We start from the raw sequence: 20,994 nt of genomic DNA on the forward strand, positions 1-20,994 counted from the left end.
GAAATGTTGGCAACTTGTTGACAAATAATTTTAGTGACAAAAATGAAGAACTCTCAATGTTCTTTAAATTAGATACTTCTGCATGTTTTGAAAATTCATTTTTTTTTTAAAGCAAACTTCATTACAATGTAATCACATGACAATGTAAAAAAAACTTCTCACTGATGCGTAAAACTTTGCTTTGTCAGATGGTTCTAGTAAATCCACTAGTTTGGATGCATTACAACCCACAAAAAGATAGTCATCTATCTTCTGATTTGTTGCAGTTCTGTACTTAATATAAAATTGACGTCCCTCAGCCTGTGGTCCCTAAGTTCCTGCTGCGAATTGCCCTGAGACTCGCCCTGATTTGCCCGCGTAGCTCCAGTCGGAGAGAGAGTGGAGTTCAGGCCAACGTGGCCAGGACCGTGGAACTTGGGACCAGGAGGGAAATTTACGTAGGTAGAAGGAATGGTAGATGGTAGCAAGGAGAAGATGTTGCTGTCCGTTTTCACGAGCTCCTTTATTCCGTTAAAAGCCCTGTCGCAGCCTGGCCGACGCGTTGCGGGACGAGCGTCCTCCCTCGCCGCGACCCGGACTCCCGGAAAAACACTCGTAACAACTGGGATGCGACTCGATGTGACTGCGGAGGCAGTCCCGTGACGAAACGAACTGGTTAAGAAAGTAAGAAGGTTCAGACGTGCACAGCATGCATCTCGAGCGGAGTGAATTGCGAAGTGACGAAGACGCAATCTTGTTAACAAGATTTATCACTGGAAATCCTGTCACAGCCTGGACGACCACGTCCGTTGACAGACGTTTCATCCATGCTGCGACCCGGACTCCGTGCTACTTCTCGCGGAGCAGAGCGAAGCAGGTCCGCTCCGTGTGACTGCCAGCAAGCAACTAACTGACACTCCGCCGCCCGCCCGCGCGGGCTGCGGAGGGGAGGAAGGGGAAACGGGCGGGCGTGGGAGACGCGACTCGCGCGGCGGGCCAGGCTTGCGGATCTACATGTTACTGACACAGCATAAGCACTTAAAAATATATACAAAAATATCTAAATGCAAATTATTAAAAAGAAAAAGACATTATAAATTATTATACCAAAAACGTGAACACAAGTTAAGAACTATGACAACATTACAAAGTATTAACCAAAACGTAGACACTCGTGAATATTTACAACGGAACATAGTGACAATAAGTATAAGATATTAGAAATTATTTACAAGACACAAGATTGCCTTTGGACGTTCCAGGGCGCACGCGGGTGCGTCCCTGTTTGTAGACACTGCACTTAGGTTGCACTAGTAATGCAAGAGAGGGCATTGACGAGGCATAACGGCCTGAAGGAGCCGGGGAGACACTTGGGTCGACGTCAAAATATTGGTGTTGTTTTGATTACAGGTGGCTTTACAAATTTTACAAGCAATTTTTTTAACATGTATGTGACTGTAAAATTACATTAGCCTTGTCAAACACGAACCTTGTGGTATGTGGCGTTGCCATGCAACGTTATCAGATGTTGAATAAGCCATGCACCCTGCTTTATTAGCATAAATTTTACGAAAAAATTGTGCCCAATTTTTTACTATGGTACATCCAAACCAATGAACCACACTCCAAAAGTAATGATTTCTGAAAGAAAAACATACATGATTGAACAATAGTACTATAGGGCCAAATATCATACATTGTACAGGAAAATCATAAGGATTGGCAGCTATGCACTTGTGATATAAAAAAAAATTAAAGACAATAATTAACACGAAACTTGACAGCGCTGGGGTACTGGGGGGAAAGGAATCGAGCTTGGTCTGTATTAAAGAACTACCTCAGGATGGACGAACTAGAATTCGAACCCAGGACCTCTGGACCACTGTGCTAACCTGCTCTGAGATTACTGATAGCCATCTTGTGGCCTGCGACATAGTTTCAGTTTCACACAGCCCACTTACAGAATCTTCCAGCAAATAAATATTTAAAGGTTTAGGTACCGTTGTGTATAAGATGTCTTTGTTTGCATGATTATGTTTAAGTTGTTAGCATATACAGTTATGAAGCTTTGATATCTTCACGGAAATAACAAAGAAAATATTTTTAAATATGCCTATGTATTTTTTAATAAGAATTCTTGATTGTTACATATTTTTAAAAAAATTATTTTTAAGAGAATTACTTTTATTTACTTCATGCAGAGGTGGCCCTAATTTTTGGGAGAGTGGCTTCACGAAAGGCTCACCTCCCCTTTTTGGTGGTTATGAAAGCCCCCGGAAAAAATAGATCCCAGAAAAAAAACCCTCTTTAAATTAACACTTTTAAGCCAACCATGAGCCTAAATTTTTAATGATGGTTTAGGTAAATTTATATATTGTAAGTACAAAAATTAATAACAATAAAGATGAATCTAACATTATTAAAATCAAAATATATATATATGATATTTACATAATGTAATGAACAGGATTTTACAATTTAATGATGAACATTTTACTTTACAAGTGGGTCGGTGTAGTATTGAGCTGGGCGGTTGTCCTTCTAGCTCAGCCTTGAAGCTGCCCCTTGAATCATGATAGGTTACGTTTGCATTTATTTGTTATTGAAAGAGAATAATATGGCGTTAAACAATTTTTGTAATGCATGTCATGTTAATATGTGGCTGGCCTTAGAATTAGGTTCAAGAATGACATCTGACCCTCGAACGAAAAAAGTGAAGTTGGCCATCGCTGATTTATAGTATTATGAGAGGAAAGGCTTGCCTATGATATAACTGTCTTGACTTCGAAACAGTTTGTTAGCAATTGTTGTCAAGAGTGTGAAACACACATATTGTCATCAGTAAACATCAATGACCTACACAAACACACCTCATTAACATAGAATCATTATTAAAACTTTATTCAACAGTGGATACAAATTGTCTTCTTTGTGCATGATGTAACAAACAAAATTATGTAGATAAAAATAATATTCATCACATTTCAAAATATGTGGTTGGTGTTACTAACAACATAGGTTCCAAACATTATTTTAAGTTAAAATGAGTACTGCACAAATATTTGACTAGTTCAGTGCTAAAACAGCTAACAAACTTTCACAAATCACAAGAATAAAAACACATCTCTCTTAAAGCCATTACACAATTACAAAACCAATTTCATATGAATAGTTATATATATAAAAAAGGTTATATATTTTATTTTAAAAACATGTTAATATAGCCTAAAGGCTCTGTATCACACATCAAATCGGTCATTTTAATTTTCTTGTCACGTCAGTTAATTGAGAGATTTATCTGTAAATTTATTCCAATAGCTCTCTCGCATTTGTTGTGGATGTTTACTAAATGTTATGTATTTATTTTCAAGCTCTAAAAGGTCACACAAGTATCACAGTTATGAACAACTGCGTGATGTTACACAGCTCTTGGATAAAATGCAGCAAATATCTATCAAGAAAAGTGTGACAGAAAATAAAATGCAACAGCACTATCGTGATAAATTTAAAGGAGAAGAATTCCTGTGATGGTGCTGACAAGAAAATACAATAACCAACACTGCGTGTGAGAAAGAGTCTTTAACATATGAGTACTGTAGCACTGTATTTGGTAGTACTGTGCAGGACACAATTTCACATAGTACCTACAGCATCCTTACTGTACTCTCAATGCCAGCAGTGACACGTGAGGCAAGCGACACTTGTTTAATGGTCTCTCTCCTCAGGTGGCCTGTACTCCAGCTCTAGGTGTCGGAATATACTCTCTTCAGTCGGGGTGGGCAGAGGGTGGCCATCGTTCAGGATTGCATGGCCCTGCAGAAAAGATTACCAACCACTACGTTAGCTTGAAGCTGAGATCAAAACCCAAAACTTTCTGCTGCGCTCTCATAGAAAGACAGCACCAGAAGCGAGTGATCGGAAAGTTGTGCACATGGGCGTTAAGGGTGTAATATGTGGTGTCGTAAGTTGTGTTGAGCTGTAGAATCCACTGCTAGATGTTACGGTAAGCGTATTTATCACACTTTAGTCAAATTGACATCTGCAGTGTGCCTTTGTTTCTTGCCTGGCAGACATGGTGTTTTCCCCAAGAGCAGCAAATGTTCCCTATTGAACATTATTTCGTCACTCGTTCACATGCACGTGTGGCAGAGGAGTTTCATCAGCGGTATCCGGATACCGTAGTTCCTAATGATGCGATGGTAACGAGATTAATAAACCGTTTACAATAAATCAGACAGTTGTTGCAGATAAGAGTTCAGGGGTACCGGCAATTTTGACGGAGGCTAATCTGGCTGGTTTGATGAAAACAATGTTGTGGTGACCTGCAAAACACCTGCGGAGACTGTCAGCTGAAGCAAGCATTTTGTATGGAAGTTCTCAACAAGCAATGAAGAAAAAATACTCCTTCGTGCATATGTTTGCTGTGTTCAGGAACTTAAGGGTCCTGATAAAATCAAACGCATAGCTTACTCAACATGGTTTCGGTCATTTGTTGACGACCATGGATTTGCGTAGCTGGATAGTGTATTCTTCACTAACGAAACCTAGTTTTACCTATGTGGCTATTACCATTTGTTTAGCATGGTTTTGTAGTAACAATACAAATGAATTAGGCCATGATTTGAAGTAGTACAGTCATAGATTCAAAGCAGCCCCCCCTTTTTTTTAAATTTAATCCATGTGAATATTTATAATTTCCAAAAGAGCACAATGGAAATGACACTAAAAACCATTTAACAAATTAATCAATTGATGAATAAAAGATACCTTACATTTTCCTTAAATAGCCTTTCCTTCATTGGCCATATACTTGTGCCCAATTAAAATGGTACACTGAATTATATAATGCAGAAATAATTTTACATGTTGGCATTACACTGTCCCACAAATCAGCACTAAGCAGCTCTGCTGAGAAAGGTCAGAAGTAGGGTTGTGCGAGAATGAGATTTAGGCCTCGAGAAATTTTCGAGAAAGAAAATATTTTTCTCGCGAGAAACGAGACGAGAATGAGAATTTTTTAAATAATCAAGATTTACTGTAGATATCACTTTCAAAATATATTGCTCTGTAGATAAAACTGTTGTTTCTCATATAGAATGTCAATTTAGTTGCCTGTGCACAACTGACATATACCACACATTATGTAAGCCTACACTAAATTATAAATAAACATTCACTTACTTAGGTAAAAGTCTAGTAGCTAACATGTTAATTGTGGTTCCGTTGACTTATCGCCACTTTTTGTGTAATACTGCCACACTGATATGTCCACATCTTACATTTTACCGTAAAATCAAAGTTTAATTTGACAACAAAGTTTACTTCTGTTAAACTGTTATATTCCCGCAACACTTTTTTTTCCCCCTTGGTTACGCCGCAGTTAAGAAAGAGATAAAGCAGTATTAGGAAATTATTCTCATATTCCTAATAACATTTTACAAGCGTCACATTATTTATCATACCCGCAGAGTAGCTCGCGTAAACGGGAAACACTGGTACTGTAATGAAAACAAAGAAATTTATACTAGGGGGGCTTTGGCGGGATTCATTACTCGTGACGTCTTACGACTGAGTGAAACAAAGGTGGAAAAGGAAATGGGATAAACATACTATTTATTCTGCCTTTTCAACGGGTTTGAACACACACATTCACGTAATTTTACGTAATACAAGGGCGTGAATTGTTCTGCGTTTTCAATCCATTCCTTTACATTCCAGTCCATTTAATAATCACATGACTTGCGCAGTCTTTTAATGGCACTGAAATAAGAAACGGAACAGTGAAGCAGACTCGGTCTGGCAGCATGACCACCATTCCCTTTTGTTCGTTAAAAAGTAAATTTTGTATTTTGCCGTAATATTCAACATTTCAGTATGCTATTAAACATTACCGAATAAAATATTATGACTAAATTAAAGGTAATGCTTTTAATAACTTTACCGTAATAATGTGTATGTAAACAAAACCAATTTTGTAGGTTAGGTTCGAACGTATTTTATTATGTATTACGCTTACGTAATTTAAAAATTAAATACAGCAGTTTTTCTTTCAGGATAAATTGGAATTTCATAAGACAGTGTTTATTCACAGTTTCGGTTATTGATAAAGGTTTTGGATTGTTGACTATCGGCTTTGAATATATATACTGTATAGAAGTCGCGAGTGGATAGGATTTACTCTACATTTTTCAAAAGCGTAAGATGAGCAGCTTGGGAACTTCACCGCTGCAGTGCGCTGCCGTAACGCCCTGTATCGTCTTAGTTGTTATTTACACGTTAGAGCGCAGCCCTGTCGCCCGCTGTCATTCCCCGCACCCCCCATCAATCATTCACTGCAGCTCAAGTTCGTTCAACAGGAGGGGGAAGGGGTGTTTGAAGAGTTCGGCACTTGTCCGCTAGGGACCACCACAAGTCGATGCCCTAGAGATGGTGGCGATTGCGGCGGTGAATTAACCAACTACCTCAAAACCGTATTAGAAGTTTTAACCTGGGCTGGCGACTTCTATACAGTATATATATTCAAAGCTATCGGCTAGTCTAATATCTCTTAATGATTGCATCATGTTTGCTTTGTGTTCCGCCAAATCATTTTTCGTCCAAACAGGCAGACGCGTTTGGTATTTTTAAAACATTTAAACTAAAATAATGGCAGTGTGTGTGCAATGTTCAACATATAAAAATACAACTATCAATGTCAAATTTAGTTTCCATATCAAATTGAGTTGTTACCAGTACCAAAAAAAAAAATTCTCTTTTTTTTTTTTTTTCGAGATTATTATTTTTCTCGCTCGCTGTTCGAGAATGCAATATTTCTCGAAATTTTTCTCGAGGTTCGAGATCTCGCACAACACTAGTCAGAAGCTTTCAGGGCAAATTTACATTGCCCCTACATGCATTTAGTGAAAAACTAAGTCTGAATTACAACTAGTAATTTAATTACATAATCATTGTAACAGAAAACATAAAATTTATGCTTCTTTAATGTTATTTGAACATTAAAAGAGAGCTTCTAAAAGTATAATTATTTTGTATCTCAGATATGTTCTTGGTACCTACCTTGTAAATAAATTTTATGCCCAAGGCCTATAAGTTTTTTAAAATTTTATTTTAGGATGTTTATTTTCAAAATAAAATTATAATGTTTACTTACATAAATGTACTTCAAATGTATTAAGATTTATCATCAATAGTAATGAGTCAAATTCTAATTTTCTTAAATCCAAAACAAAGAGTGTAGGTACTTCAAATGTAATAATCCAAATCAACTATCTACAATGGTATTAAAATATTCCTCTGTTTCATTAGTTTTTTTACCCACAAATAAAGGTCCAGAATCAATACATAATTTTATTTACATAACTACACATTAAAAGTACAATATCCTGGGGAATGGTAACAGGATAGGCATGAAGAAGGAAATCAACCTTGTAAACTTTAGAAGTTATTTTCGTAAAAAAAAGGGCCAAATTCGTGAAATAATGACAGTGATTCGCGATTGCGAAAAGTACCTGTCCCTAGTTATCAGCGTTGAATTTTTTAACTTACATTATTTCCATTAATATTTTTCTTCAAATCTTTTTCTTTGAATACTAAATCCTTCAAATATTAAGGATTTGATGGTATTAGAGAATTTTATCAGACAATTCCTAATTATTGATACTGTAAATCCTTAACAAAAGCAGTTTCTTGACTTAAATGGTACAAAACACACACACTTCAATAGTTGGAAAACAAATTATTTTAACATACACTGTCATGGAAAAATTTTATTAAATTACCACTGTTCTGATTAGCACACTATTATTCTGAAACAAATTAAGGCATACCTTTGAGGGGAAACTGTACACACATACAAACAGGCAATATGTACTTAATGGCCTTTAAACATAAAGAGGAAATACTTTAATGGCCTTGAGGTCGACCAGGACAGCGCCCTCTCTAAGCCTGATGTGCCTCGCCCACTTCAGACCCCCTCTCATCCCCACCAGCACCCTCTATTCATACTTCCCGCCAGCAAGTGTGTGCATGTGCATGCGTGTGTTTGTCCGCCCCCTAATACAATATTTTAATTTACGTAATTTGTAATTTTACTTATAATTTTTAATCCCTTCAGTGTCTTGTTTTCTTTCAGCTCAAAGTATGACAGAGTAGGGCAATGCTCAAACACTTCTGAATGCACCCTTATGCAGGGAGTTTATTTTTGAACCAAATAAATAATTACTATTATAAGTAAATATTTTTAATACTTCCTACTTAATAGTAATCATTCGGAGCTCAAAGGGGTTTACTTGTGCTGGTTTGTTTCTGCACGTAATTATGAATAGCATAACGGTAGTTGAACTGCTTCCTGCCGCCATGACACCCTGGCCGAACTCCAGTCTCCCTCATCCGCTGCCTGGGGTAGGACGCAACTTACGCACCTCGTCGACTTCAACGTTTTGTTCCAACTGATCTCTTAGCATCCGCCGGGTGGTAGACTGTTTCATTAATAATTTCAGTCCTCAAGGACATTTTAAATCGAATGACGTAACTTAATTTCCAGACCAGGCCATGCTGTGTCCTGGTCTACCCCTAAACCAGTTGAATTGCCGTTGGCATCTTTTGCCACTCATTATGTAAAGTATACTGGTATAAATGTGTTTGCTCATGTACGGCTCTTGTAACTCGGTCTACGGGGAATTGAGCCTAGCACCCACACAGGTGACGTCACGACCCAGGGACACAGTATTGAGCCAAGTCCACGTGTCCAACCACGTGGCGGTGCCCATGTCCACGATTCGTAACATGACTAATTAATTACGCGGATTCCCCACGACGTCAGCCTATATACGGGAAATAGAACAAATGAAAAAGGTGTTTGGTCGCCGGTAACATTTCCAACGCAGCGCCCACCTGCCTGACCACTCCCGCCATGAGGCTGTGTTCCGAGAGGCTCATGCCTTTCTTGATCGCCAGCAGCCGGATGGAGCGGTTGAACAGGGCGGAGCCCGTGTAGTGCATCAGGGCTGGGGCGAGCTCCGCACGGGGAACCACGAAGATGTCCAGCCTCCGATGCTGCAACACAGTCCAGTGCCAAAATAGCAAACACAACCTCATTGCAAGTTACTGCTTGAAACACAGTTACTTTGCCATCCCACCATTATCCCCACAAGAAAAAACAAACTTTTTTGTATTTTAATCATAACTTAAACACTATAAAGTAGAAATTATTTCACAATTTTTAGTAGATGTCACAAAGTCAAGTTTTTATAGATTATACTAATACTTTATAAATAAATAAAAATTACAAAAATCGAACTTACCTATTCGAATTGTAAATTCCATATATATTTGCTGAATAATGACTATATCCTCCAAAACATTAGGGTTTTAAATGAAAAACTATTAAAAACAAAACCACATAAAAATGTAATAACATTAAGTTAATGTCAGAGACTCAGTAATTTATGGGATCCTTCTACGAAACTATGATGTAGGGTTATGAAGTGGGTCAAGACAATGTCTGGAAGTAAGAATAGTTTTAGGTTTCACCTTCCATGTTACTAACCCTACAAGCAACTAGGTTTTACGGACAGTGAAAAGCAGGTGCTCACTACAGCACTTTCAGTTGTCGATTAAAAATCTAGTCAGATTGGCTGTATGCGCTATGAGCTATGTGGTAGTATCTCACCTACTGACCAGCTCCTGGGAGGCGACAAACGCCTAGGTACTTCTTCTGGTTGCCGCTGACCTCCAAGCTGACCAGGTCGTCGGTGATGAAGCCGGTTCTCTTGAGGTCGCCGAGGAGCTGGGGAAGGACGTCCCGCGGACGGCCGTCGGGAATCGCGATGAGGACGTCGACGTCCCCACACGTGGCCTTGCTCCTCCGGTACGAGCCGCAAAGCACCACCTCCAGCCCCGGGTCCAGGCCCAGAGCCGCGTCACGCACGACGGAGCCGATCCGCTCCACCTCCTCCCGAGGTATCCTTTCCCGCAGGTCCTCGAACAGTTTCAGGCCTATCTTCTGCTGCCTGGTCAGGTTTGCCTTCGTCCGCAGGTCATCCAGTGAGCGGAACCCCTGCGGAATGTTGATGAAGTTACAAACGAAAAAATATACAGATTTGTCATTTCTGGACAAAACATTTTAAACTTTTCAATTCCTATCTTGAGCCAAGTTTGACATTCTTAATAATTTCTTGTCTTTCTCTCCAATCCCTTGAATCAAGTTCAAGGGTTTGGAGAGCCAGGCTCAAAAATTATTGGATCAATGGAACTGGATCTAAAGATGGAAAACCTAGCTTGACAAAAGAGCGCAAAGGGGCAACACTAATATATATTATTATTATCACATAAACACTTCACCAAATGAAGTACAAACTTCTGAATAAAACATAAAAGAGACAAAAATATTAGCTGCAATGTTATCTAGTTTCTTTAATTACATTAATTTAATTACTAATACATTCTAAATCATAGACACACTATGCTGCTTCTTGTAATATTGCGTGTTGATTACATGATAAAATATTTTTTGTACTTTTTTTTTATTTTGCATACTTATTTGGCATGTCATGCAAGCTGAATTATTAACTATGTATACTTTATTGAAAATTAACATATTCTCTGGTAAAAAAAAAAAAAAAAAACACCAAAAAAACTAAGTTTTATTAAAAGTATTATTTCACTTTTGTAATAAAGAAAATTAAGTCAAGTTCAGTAAGTCTTAACAGATTAATTCTCAAATTCAGGACAGTAATAGTCAATTACAAATAAGATTCCTTTTTATAATGACAAGCAAGTAGAAAAAAATTATTTAGCTATTCAAAAACCAAAAGCCTTGGTAATTAAAAAATGCAGGTACATAATTACAAGTAATCATGCAATATGTACTATAATTTATACAATAAACTTTAAGCATTGGGCAAATAAACTTATTTATTTCAAATAAAGGTTTGCACCATTAAACTTTACATAACTTGATCTGATCAACACTTGTGATTTCCAATGCACTCTTTAGAAAAAACAAATTTTGGTTTTTATAAAAAAAAAGTAGAATATTACTGTTACACCTTTGAATAAGGGAAATTTTCACTACTATAAATGCTTATTGTAACCTTTCTTATTATTTTGAGTGCAAGATTACATTAGATCAAATTAAATGAAAAAAGTACAATATTTATATGTTGATTCCAATTGTACAGAATGAATGAATTAATTGCAAAATTTATATTGTACAGTAGAACCCCGATTTATCAAAGTGCTATGGTTACCGAAAATGTTTACTCTAAATCGATGTTTTATTAAACCGATTTACAGATTTTCAATGACCCCCGCACTCATAATCGCGTCCCTACGTTTCCATATCGTAAACAGGTTCGACGCTTGCATTACATACAGTAAATTCCTTTTACGAAAATCCCACTTAATAAACTTACCTGCATAATAAATTTTAAAAATTTAGCACTGGACCTATAAATACATAATAATTAATAAAATAATAGTAATAATTAATAAAATTTTCCTGTTAATAAGTCTACATTTCTAAGCACATTGAGAAAATTTGTTAATAAACAGAAATTTACTGTGGGCCAAAAATACAACAGTCATCAATGCTCTAAGCTCTTTTTCAACAGACATATTTGTTTAATTCTAAATTAATAATCAACTGTAAAAATTACTGTGCGTGAACACATTTCATGGATTTCGCAAATACATTTAGAAAACTAAACCTTAAAAAAAAAAACACAATTTCATTTAAAGCAATTAACTATAAAGATCACAGAACACAGACCGAAGACAACTGCCCAATCTAACCATTTTTCAAAAACAAATTTTAATGTGCTCATTTCAGTTACGTAGCGCCTGCGACATGATGAAAATTGAAATTATTATGAATCGGTAATTCTGTTGTATCTGCCATTTATGTCATGCTGGCATCATGACTATGGAATGTGACTGGTTATATAAATACTTGAGTCTGTCTCATCGCGCCATTACGATTCCAGCACAAACGCAAGTGTCCTGTGGCATCAGGCGACCCCAGACACGCGCACGTACCCGCTGGTACCAACTGTCGGCCGTGGCTGGCCCGACGCCCCACACCTCGGTGAACAACGCCAGGGCCTTGGACTTGTTGTCCTCGCAGATCTCCTTCACTTTCCGCAGGCTCCCGCACTCCAGCACCTCCACCACCTTGGCCGCCATCTTCGCGCCCACGCCGGGCAGCGCTCTGGCCTCCTGCACAGCCGTTTCTCTGTCGGAGTGGCTGGCTAATGCCCGGCATGCATTGCTACGCCTCTTTCAATTTTTTTTAAAATTTGTTTGAAGTAGGTACACATATACAAAGCATCTCTCTCTATCTCTCTATATACGGTAAATCACTCTATAAATCTCACTATATCTATACTAATATTATAAAGCTGAAGAGTTTGTTTGAACGCGCTAATCTCAGGAACCACTGGTCCGATTTGAAAAATTCTTTCAGTGTTGGATAGTACATTTATCGAGGAAGGCTATTGGCTATATTATATTATCATAGGGATCCTTACTAAAAGTCCAATAAGGTAACCCAAGGTGTAAATAAATGACCCGAAAAAATCCTTACACGGCGTGCGCTGCGAAACCTATTGATTATAGAACAAAACAATGTACTACCACTTTGCAGAACATATAATTGTCTTCAAAAAATATCGCGTAACCATATGTCTAACTATTGTAGTTATCTCACAATTAGTGTTTTCTTTTATTTTTTTAAATAATTAAAATGCTGTCGCTTCAAAAACTATTTATTGTGTACCTTGGTATTAATCCTTATCAAAATAAATTACTGCATATTCAAGACAAATTCAATACCTTTTTAGAACTTTTTGAATTATTCAATTCGGACGTTTCATTCAAAAGATATCGCGATATTTAAAATGTAAGTATTAGTGTTGTAGCCAAATAAGAATTAAGTATTGCACGTGCAGGTATGATGTGGTGGGCGGTCATGAGGGGTGAGGGGGCGGTAGCCTCTGCGATATATATAAAGTTTATTAGTTTTCATTTTCTAACAGGCAGAATTGTTCACATGGTGTTGATTTGTTTTTTGATAAGTAATGTTTGCCAGATAAGTGATGATAATGGGTCAGGAAGATAATACATATGGGACAAAGAGGAGTCGTGGAATTGGCTGGAGTAAAGAGTGTAAAACCCTGCTTTAGATCTCAATTTTGGTTTTTAGTTTGGTTGATTGAAAAATTTGTGGTGTTGACTCATTGGTAGGGACAAAATTATATGGTGAATTGCGATATAACCGAAATAACACCAAAAAGCAAGTTAATACACCAAGTGGACCGTTCAACCGATCGCCACGGGTAAACAGAAAATCATATGTCATAGACATACGAACAGTATATTGCGTGTCATTTTGCCTATGCCCACCACACTGTCATATGGCGCTACCCATTTGGCTTTAACTCGCGGACAATATATCACCCTGTGTTCAGCCCGGGCGACGCCGGGGATTGCAGCTAGTTTCTATATAAACATAAACATGTCTCTATAGGTTATCTCTCTCTCTGTATTTCTATCTATGTCTAAATCTATCTACGTATCTATATTTTTCTATGTATATCCCTCGCTCTGTCTCTCTTTATATGCATATCTCTATCTATATCTTCCTAACTATAGCTTTATCTTTTCAAAACAGAAGATGAACACATAAACATTCATACACAAACACATATACATACATATTTACTTATCTATATTTTTATCTATCTATTTACCTGTCACAGGTGTGACTTAGGTATATAAAACCAGCGCATATTTGAATGCGACATTGTGTCATTTCAAAGAAAACTGTGAAGATCTTTGGAAATTTAAGATTTTGAATGAACTAACATTTACAATTTTATTTATCTAGATTACGTTCTGTAAAGCAAATATGGCCAAGTTCACTTTTTCGAGGGCCAGGTATTACTTTTGAAACTAATTCGAGGCCCAGACAATATGAATTATTATTAAATTCTAAACAACAAAATTTTTAAAGCCACATTATTCCGTACAATAAATTAAATACAATATTTGACCTGTGATGAAGAAACGAAAAATAATTCTCTTAAAAATAGTCTTTACAAAAAAAATGGGTGTTTTAATGACATTTTACACTGCAGGGTCATTTTTTAATATATAATAAGCATAATACATGATATCTCCCAATTTTCTTGATAGAAAACTAAAAAAAACTGGTCTGAGATAATTTCTACTTGATTTAAGTTGACAGAGCCCAACTATTTATAATAATTAATGTGCACCTCAAAATTTAAGTGAAAAAGTAAAGTGTCAGTAAAAAAAAAAGAGAGTTAGTAAAAGGCTGCTGAAAAATAAACTTTAGTGAGATCCAGCACCATTACTGTTCTTTTCAAGGTTTTTTTTTCCTTCTGATTTTCATGAACAGTCCTTCAACAGTTTTGTGACTTTTGTGACCAGTCATTTAGTTTTGAGACTTTAGTCACCCGTGTACACCAAGTTACAACACTCTTACTAATTATTTTGTGTGAACAGTAGTTTTTCACCTCAAAGCTTGTGATTGGCTTGTTGTGGGCCTTAATTGCGCTGATTGCTTTCTCGTAGCCGAGGGCTCGCCACTGATCGCGCCTGTTTCTAAAAGCATCTGCCAGTTTCTGGAGTTCAGCCACTATCTGCGTGTTGCAAGGAGCTCCCTCTCTGCGCTGGTTGGAGGGCTGGGAGCACACAAACTTCTGTAACACCTGGACACACACAGTCATTAAAAAATTAACAAAGAGACAAATAACTATTGTGTTAATAGGGTTCCCTCAATCTTACTTCAGCCAATGTTTTCTCTCACAGTTTTTTACCTGTCTCAATGCGTACTCGGCGAGATACCAAATATATACTACTTCACAAATTACTTTTGTTATGAGTGGGAAAAATAGTCTGTAAAGGATAGCTTTATTAGTTAAATCCATTTTTATTTATTTCCTAATATTTACACTATTAAGTTATAGAAATTTGATTGTCTGTTCGACAATTAACCACTTATTCATTAGTCCACAATTTACTCTTCCCACTGGAGCTTGGCTTGATAGTGGCTCTCTCTACTGCTCGTTTCTTACAGCGCACCCTTGTCTCAACACACTGCCTCGCAGCACTCACTCATCCACTGCACATACAACACCCGGAAGCTTCTGTCCCCAATGCACCAATCTTCGCACACCAAGTTCGCCGCCCGCCGCCGCTATTGCTCCCCAAGGGGTCACTCACCCCCTTCACTTCACTGTTCTCACAAGTCACACCGAGGATCCAGCCTCTGTCACTCTCACACTACTCGCTGCAGGACGTCCTCCGACTTAAATACCTGCCAAGTCCAGTCCTAGACAGGTCTCTTAGGCCTCCGAAATTGTCGCGTCATCAAAATCCCCGACTTAAGCTCCGAGAACAATGGCTTCCTAGTTAAGCCACTTCACGAAAGCGAGGATCTAGGAACGTGATGCACACTAGAGAGGCAGGGAGAGAGGTGAGATTGGCGTCGCTCATAATCAGATTACTGTAGAGGGACGGGCGCTACCTGTTCGGGAGGTGGGGCCTCCCCTGGACCCCTCGCTGCGCTGGTAGTGCATCGTGCTGACTGGCCTGCTTCGTTACCACACCTCTAGAATCCTCATAACACTATTGAAACACATTTCAACAAACATTATGTTGAGGTGCTATTTTCAGTACAACAGGGATATGGGAAAAACAGGCAATCTGATGAGAGATACAACAGATCCTAATCATAAATTTACTATCATTATCACCTTCCTAAGCAACAAAAACAAGGAAATGAAATTGCATCATTTTACGTGAATCGTGCAATTGCTTTTATGGACAGGACTCACACCTGAGACCTGATCACCTTGATATGCTCTCAAAAAACGTTTGGGATAAATATATTTTATGCCAATATATACCCTCTTGTCTACAAATACACTCAATTCTGTTTAACTAACTAATTTCTTATAATGAATACAGAAGATTAATAGGTGAATTGTTGAATGGCATTCGCCTTAGTTACTACACAGCACACAAAGTTAAATAATTCTTCAAAGAAATGATTACAGTTTGTTTAACATTGTTATCAAAGTTTGGTTTCTGAATTTTTCTGAACCAAATTTGAATTATACAATTAAAATTCAAGATTAAACTATTTCCTTAACTGCCACAGAGATACATGGCCAAATACTAAAGACTGTACTCTCCTTTTCTAGTCTTTCAAGAGGACTTGAACCCATTACTCATTTAGTAATGTACCTCCTTTATGAAGGTGGGCGTCACTCGTTTCTCAGACGTCAACTCACTAGCGACTTGCTACCTACAGATGCAGGGCTCAAAGCTGCAAGCCCCGGGTGAGTCTTGTCACACCATGCTTACAATTTCTGACATGTCTGGGCATTCCTTTAGTCGTAATATATATTTGATATTAGATACGCGCGCACATGCACACACACACATATATGTGTGTGTGTGTATATATATATCTGTAATCAAAACAACTCCAATATCCAATATCAACGTGAATGATAAAGTGTATACGTTCGTAATTGCCCTGCCTATTTTTGTGGCTTAAACATAATGCCTCCAGTAGTCCTTGATTAAACCATTGCTTTCTTTTACTTACACTTTCACAACTTAATTGTATTTGCTCCTTTTGCTAACGGATTATATTCACCAGAGAATTGCACTTTCTTGTGTACACTATTGGAGTCAACCTGCTGTATGTCGTTTGGATTTATTGTTAATTTATTCTGAATAAATACTCCAATTATTCTTTTTAACTGTTGACATTTAATAATATTCCCTTTTGTTTGCTTAGTTAACACACACATAATTGCCCAACCTTTCTCTGTAACAGAACAGAGGTGATAGGTGTTATCGATCAACGTTTCTCTTGACCATCTTTGTTTATGTGTGAGCTGGAGCCACTTTGAACTCTGTTGGTTGCAGAGGAGGTTTTGACATGTTGATACCGGCTATCTTCAATGTTTATTTCATGTGAAAAAAAAAAAAAATATATATATATATATATATTTATATAGAGACACACACACACACACAACAGTATTATTCTTAGTAGATGATTATGGCCACAAAGTCAGAATGGTGTTTTTTTTCTTCTTCTGGATTTAAAAGGTTTTATTGATTTGATAGTAGGGTTTTGTGTGCACTTTGTTTGCTGGTTGGGTGAGAAGGGTGTTTGTTGTGTTTTTAATTCACAACTTTATGTAAAATATTTGTTTTCTTATGTTAGCTGAATCACAAAATTAATTAGGCAAGGTAAACACATATTGTTTTTGTATGTATGGTTGGTTTCTTAACTTGTTGAAATAGAAACAAAGCGAAAAGTTAGTTCTGTTACATTAAAAAATGTTTTATAAGTTTACATTGCAATATCGTAACTATATTAATAAAATCAACAAGGCAGTGCTGAAGTATGATCTATACATTCTTACTGTACAAGCAAGAGAAAGGGTGTTTTTAGACAGGAAAGATTTGTATGCTTGTTTAGCACACACTTTTCTTGAGAAAATAATATATGATTACAGATTATATTCTCAGGTAAAACATATTCTAAACCAGGTGAGAGTGTAGTATAGACTAAAGTACCATATATATATAAACTTTATTGTGTATACAATAGGTAGAGCTGTAGTATATAATACGGTATCTGAAAGTTAGATGTATATGGAAACATATTTGTGCAAAACAAACATGTGAATTTTGCCTGCCTAAAGCCCCTATATTCTTGTGCTTCTCATAAGAAAATATGGGTAGTAATGACATCAGTGCTGCCATGTTGGTGACATCATCAAATGGTAAAATTTTGCAAAAAAAAACTCCCAAACTAGGAAATTTAAATGCAAACTAACTCACCTCAGTATTACCAGGCTTTAGTTTTTTTGGTAGTGAATTCTCCACAACATGCGATGAAATGCTTTCCAAATTTTGAATTATTTCTAATTCACTTGAACGTTTGTTTGATGGAGTCATTTCAGATGAATCATTTTTCAGAAGCTCGAACCTTTCAACATTGACCTTTTCATTTCTCTTCAGGCATTCACTAAGCCATGCTACACTAACAACCTTAGCATTTGAGTCATTTCCATCTGAAGCCTTATCAAGAATTTTCTCGTACATGTTTGGCTCTGAAAATGCCTTTTCTTCAACTAACACATATGTAATACCATCAGTTATCTTGGGTGCAATCTGGCCCCCATGCGACTTAACTAAGTTTTCTAAGAGAGTCAGTCGCTTTGAACCGATACCTGAAGGCAAAATATGTACGGTTATGCCACAAAAAAGACTGCAAGAAGAGTTGGCCATTTCAGTTTTCTGCTACTCCAAATCGTTAACATTCAAAATTGGACTGACAAACGGTAACCAGCAACTCATACCAGTCAATACATACTTAAAAAAACAAAAAAAAAAAAAAAAAACATACCGATTGTGTAAAACATAAATATTTCTGCTAGCAACCTGATGCTGTTAACGTGTACACCATGACATAAAAATCATGTAACTGCCAGGAGATTTAGGATAAATACTGCATTTGGTGATAAACAAAGTGTGTCAATATTATTCTTCAACATGTGTCCTTGTTTACGTGGCCATTTTGAACTTAGGCGTAGATAACAATAGAAAGGCAACTTCTATGTAGAGATTAGTAAAAAATACAAATACTTGCCTTCTTGACCTACCTCTATGCTAACAACATTTTTATTTTTTATTTTGCTGGTCTCCAGCGGGACGCCAACGACCAAAGTTTGAGAATGAAAATACGTAATAATAAAATTGCAAGATTCAAACTCAGGAAATGCGATCTTGAGATCTATGAATAAAGGATGCTGTAAATGTTAGTATTTCAATAAACCGAAGGCGAGGATCTTGATGTTGTAACGCCCCTCGTGCCCTAAAATTATATTATTTCAATTTAATAAAAAATCCTTGAAAACTGCTGGGCAAAATATTAAGAAAATTAAAGTTATTTACCGGAGGGGGCACGAGGCGGTGAACAAGACAAATTTCATACTCCCTGCACACAAGCAACTTGGGAGTTCGTGGATCGTTATATAGAAGAAGGTATATGATAAATAAATACACTACATAAGTAGTTTGGTCTATAGGTTTCCCTGATTTATTATGAAGAGGTTTTGTTTTCGCATTATTTCGATATCACAATCAAGATCTTAGCAAGTAACCAAAAATATGGGGGCGCCCCGAAATTATTTAAAACCATTTATATTATCTCAATTAAACATAGTCACAGAACAAAAATTGAAATATTCCACCCTCTTAGCTTCTTTCGATGATTACATAGGTCACAGTCTCATGAATTTTACAAATTCATCGTCGATTAAGTTCTTAAGGCACTGTTCGCTGGTATGTATTTAATTAATTTAGTTAATTATATGCAAGTAGAAAATATATTGCTCATATCACTCGGGTCTTCAAGTATGACGTCGGGGTGGGATAAACTCTCTTCTTAAGGGGACTCGTAGGTAGCTCGAGGTCCCAAAGAATATGCGGGGAGCAATTTGTCTCCCCAGCACTTGGACCCTGTCTGAAACACAAGTCAAATTCAAAACGAATTAGACCTGCTTCCAGACAGTCATACACAGTCGGCGCGAAAGGCCAACAAACGGGAATTCGGGGAGGAGAAAAAAGGCCGGATTACTCACCAAACAGGGTGTAGATTCAGGGCTCACGAGATGTCTCGCGCCGACATCAGGATGGCGCGCACCGAGAAATCACGGATGACGCGAAAGAAACCAAATTTTTAGGAAAATAAAAAAATTAATAAACTTTGACGACAGTCGTCGTACCCTCCCAGTTACAGAGGCCGTACCTGGCCACCGACGCGGACCTGAGGGGGTCTGTTTTCCCCCCAGTGAACCCCCAGTGTTGTGCATCGGCCAGGGACGCACCCGCGTACGCCCTAGCACGCCAGTGAGCCAGTGTTAATGTGTAAATGTTTCTGTGTGTATATATTTTCTTCCCAAATGACCGTGACTTTTTAAGTGTGTAAATAATGTAACTGTAATGTATTAACTATCGTGTTGACGCCGTCCCCACTACCTCCGATTATTTAGACGTGATTTTTGTTCAGTTCGAGATCTCAGGGAAGGTTCGGCCTTGTGGCTAGAGGTAGGGGTCAACGCAGTAGGGCCCCCCGAGCTGTTATGGCCGCTCGGGGCGCCTGAATAATAACAAAACTTCTGAAGATAATTGGTGAATTTAATACAGCACAGCCCAATACATGGTGCTGCCCGTTCTGGCCGTAACTGTTTGCCCGACGCGACTAGTCACACGCGCAGCTCACTTCCTCAGTGGCGGCTCACGATTGTTATGCGCGTGAGGGGCGGACTTGTACACGTGATGCGATAGTTACAAAAAATACACTCTGATATGGCACATGATTTCTGATGCACAATACACTACACTATGACCTAACTCTAATTAAACTGGGCTAGCAACACGTAGGCCCGTGTCTCCGGCGACTCTACGTGGTGCCTAGGTGTGTCCCAGGGACTGACTCGTTATAAAGTTTGATGGCACGCGTCGCCTGCTGGCTGCCCCGTGCGGGCCAAAACTAGGTAGCCGGTAGGCTAGGTTGGGCGTGAAGCGCCGACGTAAATCCACATCATCTCCCCACAGTACTTACGTATGACGTAGAACACTCATCTCGGAGCACTGATGAATTAAGTTAAGTACCTCATGGTAAATGTAGGCCGACCGCGGAACTGTACGTAAAAGGTTTAAGAGAAACTACACTATTGAAAAACTACATGTCGGTGAATGCAAAGGTTGAAGGTTCCGCGTTGCGCGCAGGCTGCCGGCCTCTCGAGCTCCCGGAAGGACACTGACTCCGTCGCCGCGCGCGACCCCCTCCCCCGCCAGCCCTCCCGCGGAAACGTGTGAATTTTGCGGGAAACTGAACCGGCCAGGTTCGGGACAAATCGCACAATGAAACATGATTTTGCAAAGACTTAATTATTA

General features: G+C 38.0%; 2 protein-coding genes across 5 annotated transcripts in view; one reads left to right on the forward strand and one right to left on the reverse strand.

The window, feature by feature from the left end:
• LOC134535936 (trypsin-like) overlaps positions 1 to 20,994 on the forward strand; it is a 99,742-nt gene that overhangs the window by 14,612 nt on the left and 64,136 nt on the right. For all 3 annotated transcript variants that reach the window (XM_063375338.1, XM_063375339.1, XM_063375337.1), the window contains one exon: positions 16,209 to 16,346. In XM_063375338.1, coding sequence (XP_063231408.1) covers positions 16,259 to 16,346 — 88 coding nt within the window. In that variant the 5' untranslated portion in view covers positions 16,209 to 16,258. The remainder of the gene's footprint in view (positions 1 to 16,208; positions 16,347 to 20,994) is intronic.
• On the reverse strand, positions 484 to 18,671 carry LOC134535935 (DNA polymerase lambda-like). Of its 2 annotated transcripts, none has more exons than XM_063375335.1 (6): positions 17,872 to 18,671; positions 14,517 to 14,711; positions 12,016 to 12,195; positions 9,650 to 10,036; positions 8,872 to 9,033; positions 484 to 3,792 (listed from the first exon to the last, which is right to left on the reverse strand). In XM_063375335.1, the coding sequence occupies exons 1-4, from the start codon at positions 18,319 to 18,321 to the stop codon at positions 9,650 to 9,652; spliced, it is 1,212 nt and encodes a 403-aa protein (XP_063231405.1). In that variant the 5' UTR covers positions 18,322 to 18,671; the 3' UTR covers positions 484 to 3,792; positions 8,872 to 9,033. The 2 variants fall into 2 exon arrangements, with proteins under 2 accessions (XP_063231405.1, XP_063231406.1); XM_063375336.1 differs by having other exon boundaries at positions 14,517 to 14,684; positions 17,872 to 18,638.

Source organism: Bacillus rossius, chromosome 10 (assembly GCF_032445375.1).
Source record: "Bacillus rossius redtenbacheri isolate Brsri chromosome 10, Brsri_v3, whole genome shotgun sequence".
Taxonomy (NCBI): domain Eukaryota; kingdom Metazoa; phylum Arthropoda; class Insecta; order Phasmatodea; family Bacillidae; genus Bacillus; species Bacillus rossius.